The 18,610-nt window shown below is 35.5% G+C and overlaps 1 protein-coding gene across 1 annotated transcript; it reads left to right on the top strand.

Annotated features, from left to right (window-relative positions):
* The first annotated feature begins 5,486 nt into the window (after nt 1–5,486).
* LOC125673343 (sushi, von Willebrand factor type A, EGF and pentraxin domain-containing protein 1-like) lies at nt 5,487–18,069 on the top strand. The gene is made up of 7 exons (XM_056161016.1): nt 5,487–5,657; nt 7,337–7,427; nt 14,258–14,482; nt 15,597–15,767; nt 17,068–17,238; nt 17,555–17,725; nt 17,896–18,069. Exons 2-7 carry the CDS (start codon nt 7,349–7,351, stop codon nt 17,967–17,969), a joined length of 891 nt encoding a protein of 296 aa, XP_056016991.1. The 5' UTR covers nt 5,487–5,657; nt 7,337–7,348; the 3' UTR covers nt 17,970–18,069.
* Nucleotides 18,070–18,610: the final 541 nt, after the last annotated feature.

The following is an 18,610-nucleotide window of genomic DNA, read 5'->3' as shown; positions in this document are numbered from 1 at the left end:
ATTGAATCGTTGAGAGACATGAACACCATGTGTGGGTGAAATTGGGATATTGCTACATAAATATGGGGAAGTTGACGAAAAAGAAGCTGAAGTCATCCTGTTTGTAAGGAAGTTGACTTTTAGATTTCTGTTCAATGAAGTATGAAGCAGATGTGGAAGACTCTGTTTCTTATATTTTGGGTTCACAGCGATATAGCGAATCGATATGTGAATGAAAAGGATTATTGTGAATAGATAAAACGTTGTCGATTTGTCTCAATGTCGAGTTGAAGGTCACAGAAAAATACTTTAGTCTTCTCATGTACACGTTTTTGTATAAATTCGGCCCCTAGGAATACAGAACAATTTAGCTAACAAATCGTGTCCATGGGATTCCAGCATATCGTTGAAAGATCTGATCACCAAAGACCACGACGATATTGTCGTTGAGGAACTCAAGCATACTTTTAAAATGATATGAATATTTCCTTTTTTCTATTTTTGTCGAAGAAGCAACTGTCCATGATGTCAGTCACTCTAGTCTTTAATTGATCGTGAGGAATTGTCGTGTAAACTGTTGCAAAGTCATACGTTTTGATATTGTTGATTTGAGAAAAGTTTTGTGATTTCAAATTTACTAAACAAATGTTTTCGACTCCACATTTGATTTACAAAATATTACACGTTTCCATCCATCCCTACCCAATGTTTCGCCAAAGATGTAATGAATTTCACCATTTTCGTAGAATTTTGTGTGTTCATTACAGAACGTTTTGTATCCATTTTGTCTTCAGAAATATATATATTAAACTGTCAGGGGCCTCTGTGGCAGAGTGGTTAGAGCATCGCACTCAAAATCACACGGCCTCTCACCTCTGTCGGTGCGGGTTCGAATCCCGCTCGCGCCGGTAAGTGAGAAGGTTTCCGAGTTTACTTTCGGAAGGTCGGTGGAGACCACCGACCTTCCGAAGAAACGTTCCCAGGTACATTTTATCTGGGTTCTCTCTTTCACCAATAAAAACTGGGCGCCCCCAGATAACTGAAAAATTGTTGAGTGTGGCGGAAACCATCGATCAATCAATCAATCAATTAAACTATCATCTCCTTGAATATGAAATATCACCACGAACAGCCGCGGACGGTTTTAGAAAGAGCGGAAAGAAAGAGTAAGAAAGTAAGAAAATAATAACCAAGAAAGAAAATGTCTCCAAACTGGGTTTGGGAAACTTCATTAGCTTCAATCTTTTAATTTTTTTTTAAATTCCCTGATATACATGAAATTCATAATTATAAAACACGTCAGTTTTTATATGAAATTATCAATGGTACCCTGATTTATTTAGAAACGTTATCGGAAAAACCAAAACCTCAACTTTATGACAAATAACAAATGGGATGTCTACAACTTTTCCATCAACACCTTCCTATATTTATTCAATGACATTCCATAATCACCCACATATATTGTTTATAGTGCCTGAAACGTTCTATTTTCTTACTTGAATGATGAAAATAAGATTAACGCACGGTGAATCTAAGATGTTTTCCTTGCAGTGTACTTTTGTCAAAATATGGTAAGAAAAGATATATTTGTATCTAAAAAGGTTCGCTCCTGATATTTGGAGTAATGTCAATTTTTTGGGAAGTATATTTTTGATTTCTAAATGAAAGGAGATTTGGAAAATTAAAAAGAAACACTGGGGTCGCAACACTTGTTATTAAGCCACAGTGTTCTCAACATGACCTTTTTGCACTTAAAATTCATTCAATTAAACTTGATTTGTCTGTTGGTGTCAACCAAACATAAGCATAAGCAATGCAAATCAATTATTGCATAGAATAGATACATAATCATGTCTTCTAACAATATAGATTTAAAAAGATTTAATACAAGTAGTGGAAATAAACAATGACCTTTTTGCTCTTGATATATGAAAAACTTTATGACATCAAGTTTGACAGTTCAAAAGGACATATTGGGAGTAATGTCAATTTCTAAAATTTCACACACGTTTCAAGATCTTGTCTTCAAATTTATAATTATAATATAGTGATAGTGTTTTCTTATTCACGATACAGATAAACAACAGGCATATATCTTGCATATGATTATATATAATTACCATCAAAAGTAATTAATTTTGTTTTATTCCCAATTATCACACATACGAGGAACACACTGATTGACTTCATCTTTAATTAATCATTAAAATTCCATTAACCTGATTATATTTACTAATGGACGTGTTTCCACTCTGTCCTTTTTTTAATGGTTGATTGAATAGAATATTTCCTTAATGACAAGGACAATAGTTTATTCTCAGAACTGCACATCGTAAAACTATACTGTAACAACATATAACCCCAGTGTAAACTCTCATAAAATCCTTTATTTCATTGACGATGTGGGGGCATCATTAGTCCGCATCAAATATGACAACACACGCCCTGTCCATTAGAGACAAGAATGGCAATCTTTTTCGAATAAAGCTCAATACAAACCTTAAACTATCTCACAGTTTCACTGTAATATAATCAAACAAATACACTTCCTCTCATTTGAAAGTTACTTCCAAGCGCTGACTAAAACACGAATATTTTAAAGTCTCCCGTTGCTTTTGTGGTTCTAAATCTGACCCCTTTACAACTTATTGCCATTTCGCACTAAAATTCAAATTTTAAAAGATAAACACCTACCTCTATAATTTCTTCTGCTGTGTCTATTTTCTGTAATACTTCCAAGTTCATTGTTTATTTCAAACCCCTACAAATGTATATTTTTACTTTTAATCAAAAATAACTTCATTCCAGAATTGTACCGACCATGTAATACCTACCAATATCTACCTCGACTGTTCGTGTGTATGCATCATACGTGTACCTCATCGCACTTGTACAGATGCCAAATATCAATTAAAAGAACTTTTACCTGATCATACAACCATATACATGTATTAAACACGTGACTGATCACGGACGCCACAATGGTTATTTACACCTCTCTAGATTTTTTTTTTAGTTTTGTTAAGAAACGCTTCAGTTTTGTTAAGAAGCGTTTCACAGAAACATGCACGAAATTCAAAAACATTACCCTAATTTAAACTAATTTAAAATTTGTCAAATCGTCATGAAAATAAAGACTATATCTGAAGAGATGATTGAAGTTAAACTAAACATATCTTAATATGAAAAAATAGCTTGCTGTGGTCTTCAATTTGACATTCAGATGTATCGACGACGTTTTATATATTAAGAATAATAACTTTCATTCATTTGTCGATTCGATATATGCATGTGAGCTCGAAATAAGAGACACCAAAGAGTCGTCCACTTCTTCTTTATACTTAGATATTTTATTGAAAGTAGATATTAACGGCAAACTAACAACTCAACTTTATTACAAACGAGATAATTTCAACTTCCCATATTTATGTAGCAATATTCCATTATCACCTGCATATGGTGTTCATATCGCTCAACTGATTCGATGCGCAAGGGATTGTTCTTCATATGGTCAGCTTTTTAAAATCGATGCAAGCTACTGATAAACAAGTGCATGGTACAGGGGTTTCAACAGTCTCGATTGAAGTCAGTATTTAACAAAGGCTATGGTCGTTATAACGATATAGTTCGCTAATACAACCTATCATTATGTCAAATGATGTCAGACGTGTTTCATACCGATTGTTAGGCCGTGTGTTTCAGTGTTCAACTTTTGTTGCCATGTGGCCGTGAAGTGTCATGTATGTTACCATTTTTTTCCACATGCTTCATATTGATAACATACACAACGTTAAAATCTTGTTTGCATACTACTCTTGCAAGTACGAGCCCTACGGCCCTTTTTAAGAATGATCACTAATGTTATTTTAACAGGCGAAATTATTCATTTTTATATGAAAAACAAGGTATATTTAGTGATCCTAATTTTTCTCGGGTTTTCACGATTGGACAACATAACACATCTGTTGAATTTTTTAGCTTGTTGACAACATTAACCAACTTCCCCACCCCACCCCCTTTTGAAAAAAAAAACGATGCTACGAGGCTTTGTGGTTAATCGCAAGCATTCTCAGAATAAGTATTATAAATTTTTCGTATTCTAAGTCATTTCATTTGATATTCCTTACGGCTATATGTAATATATACACAATTCTCTTATTCCAAATGATGATATAAATTTGTGTTTGATCATGTAAAGTACAAACAATATAACACCCTGTAGGTCCTAGACATAAACTTGCACAAAATAATTGATAACCGTATCATCATTATCTGACCTCAATGTTTGTCTCAAATTAAATTGAAATGTTGAATTATTAGAATTCTAATTTTGCAGTTCCAGTTCGGATAGTAGATCGGTTCTATAGACTACTTCTTACATGTTTGTACGCTACAAGTATACATGACTGTACATAGATCTATATCGAAATAAATCAAATACTATGATTATCAATGTATATTTAATCAAGAATTACAGTTGCATCAATACTAGAAACAATATGCAAGGTGAAGATAACGAACAGTGATCAATCTCATAACTCCTACAAGCAATACAAAATAGATAGTTGGGCAAACATGGACCCCTGTACACACCAGAGGTGGGAGCAGGTGCCTAGGAGGAGTAAGCATCCCCTGTTGACCGGTCACACCCGCCGTGAGCCCCATATCCTGATCAGGTAAACGGAGTTATCCGCAGTCAAAATCAGTGTGCCAAGAACGGCTTAACAATGGGTATGAAACACGTCAGACAGCATTTGACCCAATGATAGGTTGTATTGACGAACTAGATCGTTATAACGACCATATAATTTGCGAAATGCTGACTAATATCGGTATTACTCAATATATAAACAAATTTGAGTGGTGTATAACATTTTCATTTGAAAACCTCTACGAATTTACTAGACCGTACCATTGCTTGTACCCATTCAAGGAAATTAATTACATGTAATATTTTACTAAAAGTCTTCTCAGACATATGTAAATTTCAGGTTGGAACTGTCATATAATTATTTATACTACCAATGCACCCAGGATGTAAGCAAATACAACCACCAATCTAAGCTTTGTTTTGGTTTTTGCGTTTTCACGATTTTGCCTTTGAAGTTCAGGAACTTTGAGGTAGTTTTCTGTGAATTTTGACGTCGAAAGATAAGGATTATTTTCTCATGACGCCAGTATGCAAGTTTTGACAGGGCAGAGTTTTAAAAGTTTAATGCGACGTTGCGACACCGCCATGCTGCCAGGAGTCGAAGATTTTACCTATCACTGTGTTTCTCGTGGTAACTGAAAATTACTGCATGATGTAGGAATCTCAGAGGTTAATAAGGCTTTAACGAGAACTTCATTTATAATGGGTAGTCAATTGATGAATGTTAGACGTACTAATTGCTACTAATGACACATTAATAGCTCATTAGATAATCATCATAACTTGCTACAACCGATTAACGTCTGGTGACACCGTTTGCTGCCGTCCAGAAGCAAGCATATCTTTACTATTCTTTTGGTTCTAAGAATACGATCTACCAATCAAATTGGATGATGCTACAGAAATGAGACTTTCCCACTGATTGACATCTTGATGATTTGATAATGTATAAATAGTGTAAGGAACTGAGTACCTGTGTGGATTCTGTGACCTAGATTTACCTGGAACTACGTAAGAGACAAAGGTAGGTGATCTGTAGTCGAAGCAGCTGTAGAATCATGTTGCATCAAATTCAATACGCTTTATTCGTGTTAACGATACGCCTTATTGACCTAGAAATGCTAAGAAGTGTTGGATTTTCTATAGTATTTGTTTTATCCAAAATATCACATATGATGAATAACACGGTTCGTCTGGACTTTTTCCCCATTCGATAATATCCAATTACTATGACATATAGAGCTTTAATAAATGCTGGATTTTCTCATTGGCAATATCAATGAGGGCTGTAAGACAATTTTTGAGACATTTCCCCTTAACTTCTTTAAAAAAAACCTGACAAATTTATGAAATTTCACCAGAATTTAATCAAGCACATACGAAACAAATATGATAAATTTCTACTTCATAACATAAGAATTTGTAATTGTCAATTGACCCGGAACAACGAATATAATTGTTTCGACGTTATTGTCACGTAACACAAATGCTATATGTTTCTGTCAAAATTATTCGTTTTCAAAATATTCTTCATTTAAACGGACGCATTTTCATGCTTAGCCGCCAATTTTTCATCTACATTTTTGTACCAGTTGCTATCCAGGGATGTTACAAATCTTAGATTAGCTTGTTTCATTTCACTGAATTCACAGAATTTATTGCCTCACAACTCCTTTGATCTTACGTAAAACAGCTACATGTAAGTCCACCGGGACAAGGTCCGGACTGTACGGTGGATGTTGAAGCTTTTTGAATCCAAGGAGCTCGATCCAACGAGCGAATCGAACACTGCTGACATTAATTCTTCAGTGATAACTGATGGCCGTCCAGCTCCTTTTTTACTCTGATTTGAAATTATCTCTATAAATCGCCAGCGATAAACTAAAGTCCTCAACACAGATCTTCCTCACTCCGTTTGTTTTGAACGGGAATCTTATCGAGCTCTACATAGAATGTTATGAACAATCGTTGCTCCGCCTTCACCTAAAAATTCATTGTCTTATTTCAAGTCTAAGTTATATATGAATAATCAATTATATGTTTCAAAATATTGAATCTAAAGGCAATAACTATGTTTTCATTAAATTATTTGTCAAGTCCATTATGCAATATATTTTCTTTATTTTTCACCAAGATTTTGTACATTTGTTTAAAGAAAGTTTCATGAAATTGTTATGAATACTATCATATCGTTACAACCAGTTTTTGTGAAATTTTGATAATGTTGTTTAAAGAAAATTGCAATTTTTTGACGGTGGTAACAACGTCAGATTTATCAAATGTATTAATTGATAAAGGTTTTATTGATACCGTAACATACTTATCTTATCAGTTTTATTTCTTACTAAGATACATTATTTGAAGAATCACCAATCAAATAAAAGATTTTACCTATCATTCTAGAAGGTGGACTTACCTTAAATAAATCAGCCCAATAGATGCTTATTTCTGCAATTTGGTTTAAAATGTACATGTCTAATTCCATGAAGAATGAATCGAATGTAATTTGCACTACTGATGGATATAAAATGTCTCCAAATATGTAACTTTTCTTCCAACTTGAAAACGCTAGACTTCACAGTACAATTATGCAAAGAAACCCATGGTCAGTTTCCGATTATGCATTTGGACGTTTCATGAACATTACCGTAGTTTCAGAGTAACTGTTATTAACCATTAAAACATGGAATAATGTTGTTGTAGGTCCAGTAGCCCATGATGGAAAGACTCGGAAAAGTAATGTGTATCTTCGCGATAATTCACGTCAGAAGTGTCCAGTGTCAGAATGGTGGAGGTAATATGAGTAAAATATTAGTAGTAGCTTTTCTATCACATCTATATAGATAGTGAGAAAGTGGTAATATTCCTCTTCCTTATCACATACTAATACGTAAATTGTACATTGTATAATGAATTACAAAACACCTTTCCTTAGAAAATATTTAAATTTCTGAAATATAATGTAATGAGTAAGAGCTTGTTCTGTGTATGGCCAGTTTTAAAATTGAGGCAAGCTACTGACAAACAAGTTGATGGTACAGGGGTTCCAACAGTCTCGATTGAAGTCAGCAATTCGCAAAGTCGTTACAACGATCCAGTTCGTCAATACATTCTATCATTGGGTCAAATGCTATCTGACGTGTTTCATACCGATTGGTAGGCCATTATTGACACACTGATTTTGACTACGGATAACTCCGTTTACCTGATCAGGATATAGGGCTCACGGTGGGTGTGACCGGTCGATAGGGGATGCTTACTCCTCCTAGGCACCTGATTCCACCTCTGGTGTGTCCAGGGGTCCGTGTTTGCGCAACTATCTGTTTTGTATTGCTTATAGGAGTTATGAGATTGATCACAGGGATTTATGCATTTGTTTCTTTCTTTTAAGTCTATTCAATTTTTTCTCTCTGAAATTCAAATTTCGCACGTAATAGTTGAAGTGTCACAAAGTTAGACCTATGATTCGCTCTGCGGGCTGTTAGAGACAGGTTTCTCTTATGTACCAAATCCTTCGCGACACGGAATTTTTGTTTTTAAGGTTCTATTCTATTGACCCATGACCTCATTTCTTAATGGTGACCATTTGGTGAAAAGATAATCGTCATCTATCTTTACTTCTTTAATTTGACGTATCCATGACACGAACGGGACTTGAACTCACGACTTCCGATTATACATGTATACAGAACAATTTGACCACTGAGCCATAGCGACTGGTGATAGTACAACGCATATACATGCAGGATAAGAATATATACTAACGGCCTTTAAAACTGCAACACCTTTTTCTTGTTCCGTGGGGATCGGGATAGAATAGGTCCTTAGTATCCTTTGCTTGTCGCAAGAGCCGACTAAATGGCCCCGTGACACAGCAAGTGTGGCACGATAAAGTCCTTCCCTTCTCAAAGACCGTAAGCGCTGAGCGTAGGCCTAAATTTTGCAGCCCTTTACCGATGTTATCGCTAAACAGAGTCCAAAATGGGATCACACAAAATCTGGTCGACCATTGGTAACAACACAACGTTAAAAGGCCTTCTTACGGCAAAGTCACTTATGGAATATGTTTACGGCTGGCTGATGATGGCAAAGCAAGTGCGATGGTTGGGCAATGCACCGTAGAACAGGTTCCCAACCATCAAAACGTCATGGGACAAATTTGGCGTTAGTATCGTCGTGTTTGGGATTCGTTTAATACAAATGTTTGCTCCCAATTGGTCATTTTGCACGGAATCGTAACTTCTCAACGGTATATAGATGACATTCTGCAGCCTGTGTTGGCACCATTGATACAGCAGCATAGACAAGGCAACATATTAGTTTTTTCATGATGTCAATACGTGCGCACATATTGCGAGATTGACAGATAATTTTTTTAAAGAAAAATCATCAATGTCCTTGATTAGTCTGCCATGTCTCCAGACCTTATCCGATTGAAGAAATTTGAGACGAGTTTGGTAGACGTGTATGCAGCCGCAGAATCTACAAGAACTGGAAAGAGTGTTGTTGGATAGATGGCAGAATATTCCTCAAAGAACTATTCGGACCATTTGTTAGACAATGGAACGTCGCTTACTCGCCATCATAATTGCTAATGGTGGATGCACCCTGTATTAGTGAACCAAGCCAGATTTTTTTTTACCGTTTTTGACGTCATGTGTAGCCTCTTGGGAAATAGCAATGACGTCTTAGATTGGGGAATATAAGACGTTGTTTATCAACGATTATATATATCAGAAATGTCATGTTTTAAATTAATGAAATAAAAAAGACAAACAAAAAGACAAATGTTTTGTGTTACACTTGGTTCAAGGGTGTGGCTCTCTGTAAGATAAGCAGACATGGTTGAAGGGACAGGGGTAGGCTCTATCTTTTTTGCCATTGTTAAAATTAAAGCACACTTTGGGGTGTTTGTCATAGGATTTGGGACGAACGGTGGAGCGAAATGTTTGCTTGCTAAGATGAATTGTATATGCAGAAACCAACAGTTCAGAAAGAGTTCTCTGCCATGGGAGTTGATTGTATTGTCGCAATTTGCAAAAATTGTCGCCATAATGCCGCCAGACAGCGTCCCCGTAGCTAGATGCAATTTCCCTGCTAACTGAACCATATTTTAGTGAATGAGGAGTATCACGGTTTTTTTTTCAAGGTAGATGGCCATGAATTGAAAAAAAAAATGGCTGGAGTCCCTTGGTTAATGGAAATATGATATTGTGCTTTGGAATCATTTCTATTTAAAAAAACTTAATGTATTTTGCTCTATATGAATTGATACAGTGTGGTCTTTGTGCTTTGGCAAAAGTGTCCTAAATTCAATGAATTGATCAAACCAAATGTTTTGTTTGATCGTAAGGGGGATGTTGGCACCCAAAGGAATACCATCATTAAGAGAAATAGGAACACTAGACTGACAAGATTCATAGCTGTTGTTGATAGTTGATAGTTGACTTGTTGCAACAGGTGTCACTGTGGCTGCTGAGGTGGATTGTTGTGAAGAAGTGTCTTCACTGACAGTTGGAGACTGATTGAATTGGATATCTCTATCTGCATCCAAGGTGTTACTTGGTGTTGTTGGAAAACTTTGTAATGATTGGGTTTTCTAATAATTGCGTCCGCTTACAATTCGTAATTTATCACCGGTTGGTGCATGTGAGGGATCACTGCCTTCACACGTTTTGGTGCAGGTGGAGCGTTATCAAGCACTGGATTTCTTTTTGTTTTTGGGCACATATTGCACAAATGACATTAACTGAAACGAAAGGTACCGAGACATCAAATAAAATGAAATTTAAGTCTTACATACATTTGCAAATTATTATTATCAATTAAGCAAGTTAAGTGCTGATGTTATCGGTTAAGTAGACAAGCAACATCTGTCTTTAGCTTAAAAGCTTTTGATAAAACATAGTATTTAATAAATAAATACTATCTATGAGCCATTGTTTGTAATAAATAAGCAACCCATCTGATAGAGCAATGCTTAAGTGTAATCATCAAAAATTATCAACAAGCAAAATTTTGCCCATTGTATACAATGGAAAAAATAATATGTATCATAACAATAGTGACCATAAACGTGACAAAAAATGTTTTTGTCACCAGCGTGACACAAAACCGGCTAGATACCGAATAATCATAATCATGCTTTATTAAATATTTCTTCACTTAGGGCAGTTATGTTCATTTAAGAGTTCATTGCTATTTCTGTGCTTTATATATAAAATACGTTGAATGCAATGTGTATCATGTATGATCCTCTTAAAGTATACGTTAAATAACTGTATTCCATTTCCATTCTCAATGACCGTGTAGCGTGTGACAGCGTGGCGAGAATTCCATCGTCATTGAAAGCAAGTTTTTTTTAGACTTGCCTAGATGGTCGAGCGGTCTAGCGCGTTGGTTACACGCTGCTAGGATATTTGGTTCCGCAGGTCGTGAGTTCAACCCCGGGATTGGGGCGGAAGTGAGTATCCAAATAAAGTGAAATTTTCTGTGCTTTATATATATATATATATATATATATATATATATATATATATATACATATATATACCTGGACCTCTACTTTTTTTTTTACTTTACCGGTATGTTAATAATGTTTCCGAAAGAAAATTTATGTTATTGTGCAGACTATGCAGACTATAATTCTATTCAATACCGATTTAAGCATTTCACAGAAACTGAGTACGATGTCAACCATGACTTCTTCACTTTACATAAATGGACCAAACAATGACTTCTTCAGTATAGCCTCGGCAAACTAAAACCGTACTTTTGTTTTCGTCAATGAAAAGAAACAACTACCAAATTAGAAAGTTTGAAAAAGAATGAATAGCTGTTCCGATCTCTGAAACTGACCTTGAGTGATCACATAAATCTTACTCTTTATCTGTAAAAAGCATAGATCTTGTCCTTGAGGAAAACTATACAGTTCCGGGGTATTCACCAGCCGATTAAGTGTTAATCCTCTTCCCGTATAAAAGGAAACACAAAAGTTATCTTGTAACAAAGGTAAATTGTAATTGTCCTCTGTAGATTCAATATAATCCCGTAAACCTTGAATAAATGAGAGTCCCAGTACCGCCAACTTTAGACCACACGCCGTCATGCTACCCACGTTATTATTGTCAAAGCGTGGTTTTAAGTACCCACGCCGTAAAAGGCGCTGAATTTTCACAATACAAGGCACAAAATTCACAGATTAAATACACATCTTAGCATGAACAGGTAGTTTGTACTATGAATGGAATATGTAGCACTTTTTGATCTTCAATCAAAAGTGTAGAAACGTCGCTGACAAAATTCTGCCTATTTTCAAACAAATGGAAAACCTTTAAGTGACCGTATTACTGCTTTCTGATTGGTTAAGGAAAGAGGGGCACTTATAGGAAAATTTGTAACAGAGTGATATTGAGGTATTTGAAGGAAATGTTAATTAATGTATAAAATTCAGAATATAGAACAATTTAATGTTCCATTAAATATTTATGTGTAAAAGTGAATAAAAAACGAACATTGATCAATCTAAAAAAAATCTCATAAAAACAGCAACATTCAAAGTAGAGCAAATACACTTACCAGGAACTTTAAATTATCAAGGCCAAAAGAGAAATTCTCCCATGGCCTAACTACAATTCAAAAGACTTCTAGCAGTTACGCAGAATCTGTCGACATATACCATGTGAACACAGATTGACTTATTTATCAATATTGGTCCTTTGACATATCATGAAGTTGATGGTCTAATTTTTCCAATATCTGCATAATTCATTTTCAGGAAACTCCTGCATATAGATTGCGTTACCCATGGTGATTAGAACACTGGAAACAACACCAGTTCATTGTTTCCATCTTTTAATTGAGCTCAATAGTCAGTATATCACGTGCGGATGTAGCTTCTACATCTAACATCATCTGCTTATTGTGATAAATCGTGAATTATAATCGTCAATACCATCAAAAACACATCCATATTTATTAACTTTCATTTTTATTTATTCCTAAACTACATAAAAACCCTTACAAACAAAGATACATTGCTGGATCCAGTAAGTGCTCTACCAAGCCCCATATCTTTGCTCTTCACGAAAATATTAACAGCTGTGAAGGAGAAACTTCAATCTTACTGTGCGACTACATATGCCAGAAGTGGTGTTAATCAAATGTGGATTCTAAAAAATTCTAAAGAACTTTTAGTTAACTTGAAATCGCAGAATTTTTCCCAAATCAATAACATTAAAACCTATAACTTTTCAACACTATACACGATCATTCCTCACGGTAAATTAAAGACTAGATTTTTTGATATCATAGACAGTTGCTTCTTCAACAAAAATGGAAAACGGAAATATTCATATCTAGTGTTCAGTCATTCAAAAACTTACTTTGTTAAACACCACTCTGATTCCACGCACAAGTACTCTGAAGTTGAAATAAAAAATATGCTAGAGTTCCTCATTGACAATATCTCCGTGGTCTTTGGTGATAAGGTCTTCCAAAAGTCTGTTGAAATTCCCATGGGCACGAACTGTGCTCCTTTGTTAGCTGACCTGTTTCTATATTCATACGAAGCAGAATTTATTCAAAAACTTCTACGTGAGAAGAAAAAATATCTCCCTCTGGCCTTCAATTCGACATTTCGACATATCGATGACGTTTTGTCTACCAACAATAATAACTTTCATTCATATGTCGATTTGATATATTCTTGTGAGCTCCAAATAAAGGACATCACAGAGTCGTCCACTTATGCTTTATACTGAGATATTTTATTGAAAGTAGACATTAACGGCAAACTGACAACTTAGCTGTATGACAAACGGGATGATTTCAGCTTCTCCATCGTCAACTTCCCATATTTATGTAGCAATATTCCATCATCACCTGCATATGGTGTTTATATTTCTCCACTGATTCGATATGCAAGAGCTTGTTCTGCGTATAGTTAGTGTTTAAATCGAGGTAAGCTACTGACAAACAAGTTGATGGTACAGGGGTTTCAACAGTCTCGATTGAAGTCAGCATTTCGCAAATTCTATGGTCGTTATAACAATCTAGTTCGTCAATACATCCTATTATTGGGTCAAGTGCTGTCTGACGTGTTTCATACCCATTGTTAAGCCGTTCTTGGCACACTGATTATGACTGCGGATGACTCCGTTTACCCGAACAGGATATAGGACTCACGACGGGTGTGACCGGTCGACAGGGGATGCTTACTCCTAGGCACCTGATCCCACCTCTGGTGTGTCCTGGGGTCCGTGTTTGCCCAACTATCTATTTTGTTTTGCTTGTAGGAGTTATGAGATTGATCACTGTTCGTTATCTTCACCTTTCATTTATCTATCTAAAAATATCTGTATCTTTTTGGAGAAATGCTAGTTAGGGTAAATATTATATTGTATGGTCCATACTACTTGTTTGGCATTTTTGATACTGATTTTGACTAAAAGATCCTCCAAGACATATATTGGTTGTAACCGATCAGCTGGGAATAATTATATTCCTATACTTGGGCACCAGTGTTTTCAGAGGTATTGGTTCGCCATTCCTCGATTATCAACTCTTTATGGAATCAGCTATATCGATTACAGCCCGGTTTTTTTTTTATCTTTTTCATTTTAGTTAATGGAAATTGGGGGCCTTGGTCTCAGTGCTCTCAAACCTGTGGATTTGGTTTGCGATTCCGACAAAGACTTTGCGACAATCCATCACCTAAAAATATTGACAACAAATGTGTCTCAGCTATGGAAGAAGATAGGTGTAACATCGAGACCTGTAGCACAACTCCTTCTCCCAATACAAGCTCTCCAACAACACCACTAACCAGCACCACAACACCAATACCGAGTAAATCGTTAACAATATCTCTGACAATATTTGTTATAACAATTACAATGATTCAGCAAAAAGCAATAACTCAATTTAAGAATCTAAAAATCTATTGACGATTATTTACAGTAAAGCATATCGATGAAAAAATATTATTGCAAGATAATCTAAGTTCGAAAAGCAGTTTAGGTTGACCACTGCTGAACTGAATTTTCGCATGAGAATGATCATTTTTATAGCAATGTGAAAATTGGCTGTTAAACCAGTCCTCAGTAATTTAAATTACAATGTAACTGTACAGAGCCCAACTTACCACGAAATTTACAGTCTTTTTATGCTATAAAATTCTAGAAAGTTCCATTCTAACAAATTATGAATAGGTTACTTATTCATGTTTCCAAACCCCTGGTTTTAAGAATAGAACGTTGTAACATTGGGTCACAATTGTCAATAAACATCTAATACGCATGTACGTAAGTCTTAATAACGTTTGCAAACTAAATGTTCTCCTTATATATAAAATGGTTGGAATTAAACAAAGATGTTCACATTTGTTGTTTCCCGACATTTCTTTCCTTTTAATATTTTAGATGAAGAAAAAAAATATGTCAAGCAGGGCATTGTAATCAAAATTCGAAAATGCAATCATTATCTTATGTGACACTGTCGGTTGTATATCAAGTTCATCTTGCATAGTCGTCAAATATGTACTCTTTGTACACTTATTCTACAAGAAATTAAGAGTTTATTTTTCGATATGTTATGTATACGCATTATCTTTACGCACAATTCGAGTCTAAACCGCCATTTTATATTTTAAGTCCTTACCCGGTATGTAACTTTGCTGCTGCCTTGTATATTGTAGGTAAAATGTAGAGCTCCAAATATTTACTGGAAATGAAATAATAATCTCGATGAAATAACTTTCTCTAATATTAAATAAATACTTACATGTAGCTATACTTGGGTTAAATTATTTGGGTCTAATTAAAGATGCTCACATTTTCCCGTGCTCTTCGAGTATCCTAAATTTAAAACTCAAATTTTCTCTTTAATCATTTCATGGGGGATTGGGTTACAGATCACGTCTGTGTAGTTTTAACCTATAATACCCTTTTTCGTTCACTTTCAGTAATATGTGGAGAACCACCTAGAATTGAGGGAGCGACCATCTCTGCTGGAGGAAATGTGGAGGGCACCACTCGTACTTATCTCTGTAATCAAAACACAAGTACAGAAGGCAACACAACGATCACCTGTGGCCCTGACGGAAGATGGTCAAGCACGGACCTTTACTGCAGACGTTTGTATAAGTTTATCAAATATTTAGATGCATTGGGGATGCTGGATGATTTTACAACCTGGGATGCTTCATTGTTTGACATTGTAGATATACAACGTTAATTTATTGGTTATTTGAACGGTTACTGAAGCAGTTGTTGCAGTCCACACAAAGTATACTCTGTACTGTCATAGCATAATAGCATATGTAAAAGCAATAGTATAAGAAAAGTATTATCCTCAATAGATAGTCAATGCTTGAAAGCTTAGTGATGCCTGTCTCAGTATATATCATTGCTAGAAAGCTTAAAGGTTCCCATAACTATATCAACTGAATAGACAGTCAGTATTAGAAACCTTAGATGTTCCTGTAACGATAGAAGATGAGTAAATAGTCAATATTTGAATGCTTATTGAATGAAAAGGTGAAAATAACGAACAGTGATCATTCTCATAACTCCTTTAAGGAATAAAAATTAAGAGTTTGGACAAACACGGACCATTGGATATATCAGAGGTAGGATCAGGTGCCTAGGAAGAGTAAACATCCTCTGTCAACCGGAATAACCCGCCACGGGTCCTATATCTTGATCAGAACAACGGTGTAATCCGTAGTCAAAATCAATGTGTAAAGAATCCTAGGGCTGTAACAATGCAAACGGAATAGCAGATCAACATTAGAAAGCTTAAAAATTCCTCTGACGATGCGATTTGAACAAATACATGGCGTTTTAAAACGTGCTTCCATGTATTTAGCATTCCATGTAGCTGGTGGACATGTCACGCTGAACAGGAAAACATTATCACGTGCTGGATTAAATGATTTATGTTTAGTTTCTTGCTGTGGCGTTCAACTTGATACATCGACGATGTTACATCTATTAACAATTAACAACCTAATTTTGTGACATATACCGTTATACTATGAGAAGAGGACAGAAAAGCTTTTATTCCCCTACATTGAGACTGGATTAGAAGTTCCCCTTCTACAAAAACAATATGGGGGTTATAAGATTGATCATTATTCGTTATCTTCACTTTGCATGCATATCATGAAAAAATGCTTTTAATACACATCTTGCAGAACTTAACAGTGCAGTCAGTCCACTAACAGTAATTATCAGCATTTATGAGCATAAAATGACACTGGCCGTACTTTTCGCGTAAAATAGTCTACTTTACATGGGATATAGTCTTTGAATTTACCGAATGATACGTACATTAAAATGAAATTCCTTCTTACCTCCAGGTTACAAATATGGGGATTAAAGATTCCTTCTTTGTATTTTTGACCTGTAATAACATATTTCATTCTGTTACAGCAATATGTGGAGAACCGCCTAAAATCGAAAGAGCCACAATCTCTGCTGCAGAAAATGTAGAGGGCGCCACTCGTACTTATTTCTGTAATAAAAACACAAGTACAGAAGGCAACACAACGATCACGTGTGGTCCGGACGGACAATGGTCAAGCACGAACCTTTACTGCAGGCGTTTGTATATTTTATTAAAATTCCAATATGTATTTGTGTTAGATTATGGCGTAAGTGTATGCCTCTTTTACAGCAACTATGCTCTATGTTGTCGTCATACCAAATGAATAGATAAGCATTGCATTATAATCGCACAGTGAGGTTATAAAGTAGTGTTCTTAAAATGCAAATATCTGTTGTTGAAATAACAGCTAGCACAGTGGTAGTTTTCATACCTTTACTGTATTATTTTGCCTTTACTTGTAGTCGCTGTATCAAATATTCTAATGAAATGAAACATAAAGAATAACTGATTTTGATTAGCATTGACTTCTAGTGTCTTGTGGACCACCATCAACAATACCGCGAGCTACGATCTCGAAAGGTGACAATCTCCAGGGGACAACAAGAACGTATTCTTGTCTTCAGAACACCGTCATGACAGGTACACCAACTATAACATGTGGCGTGGATGGACAGTGGTCAAAGACGGATTTGCATTGCCGGCGTAAGTATCATACCTCTAAATAGTCATTACTATCATTTAAGTACACTTTTGTGTTAATGAATTTAGAGAAGTCCTCCGCTGCGTCCCATGTCCTTGTAAGCATCATATCTGTATTCCGAGTCCTTGTCCACCCGAGAAAATTGTCTGATTCGAACGTCCTCTGATTAAAGGGAAAAAAGACGATTCGTCAAGACCCTCATCAAGCAGCTCATCAGAATCTTCATCGGAAGAAGACGGTCCTTAAACAGATCTCTATCCCAGACCCAGATCAGAAGACCTTCGTTATGTCTAATGGTGTATCTTGATGTAGAACAGTCAGAATATTTTGTTTCAAATTACTTCTACATTAAAGTAAATTCTTGTTTAAAGCATTCTCTCTTTTCTGTGCTTAGAGACCGAAAATAAGGCCGCATATTTATTGTGATTATTGTATGCATCTCGTGGCATGGTTTATGAAGGAGAAGATTCAGCGTTGATTTCCTATTAAAGGATATGTTCAGTGCTAAATTAGGGTACGACTATTATCACTTCGTTTTAGCCTTGAGTTTCGACATTGAACCTTCTAGTCATACCATTATCATATTGTTTCGACCTTGAGTTTCCGCTTCGAATTTTCAAGTCGTATTATCATTGTATTGTTACGGATTCTTTCGTGTGTTCATGTCTTATAAAATAGTCATTCATTCAAGTCCCTGTTTGGTTGATTACCTTTTATTTGATTTGTTCAGTGGTAAATATGAGTTAAACATGCTCAAAGTGGGTGTGACCGATCAACAGAGGATACTTACTCTTCCTGAGTACCTGTTTCCACTACTGGTATGTACACGGGTCCGTGCTTGTCCTATTTTTCATTTTGTATTCTTTAGAGGAATTATGAGATTGATC

Source organism: Ostrea edulis, chromosome 3 (assembly GCF_947568905.1).
Source record: "Ostrea edulis chromosome 3, xbOstEdul1.1, whole genome shotgun sequence".
NCBI lineage: Eukaryota > Metazoa > Mollusca > Bivalvia > Ostreida > Ostreidae > Ostrea > Ostrea edulis.
The sequence above is the reverse complement of the archived record's forward strand: the minus strand, read 5'-3'. Positions and strand labels throughout refer to the sequence as shown.

Excerpts from the sequence above, each read along its gene's own strand:
- LOC125673343 (XM_056161016.1), top strand. The coding sequence starts at position 7,349 with ATGATGGAAAGACTCGGAAAAGTAATGTGTATCTTCGCGATAATTCAC. Across the intron at positions 7,428-14,257 it reads CCAGTGTCAGAATGGTGGAG|TTAATGGAAATTGGGGGCCT; the intron begins GTAATATGAGTA and ends TTTTCATTTTAG. Across the intron at positions 14,483-15,596 it reads CACCACAACACCAATACCGA|TAATATGTGGAGAACCACCT; the intron begins GTAAATCGTTAA and ends GTTCACTTTCAG.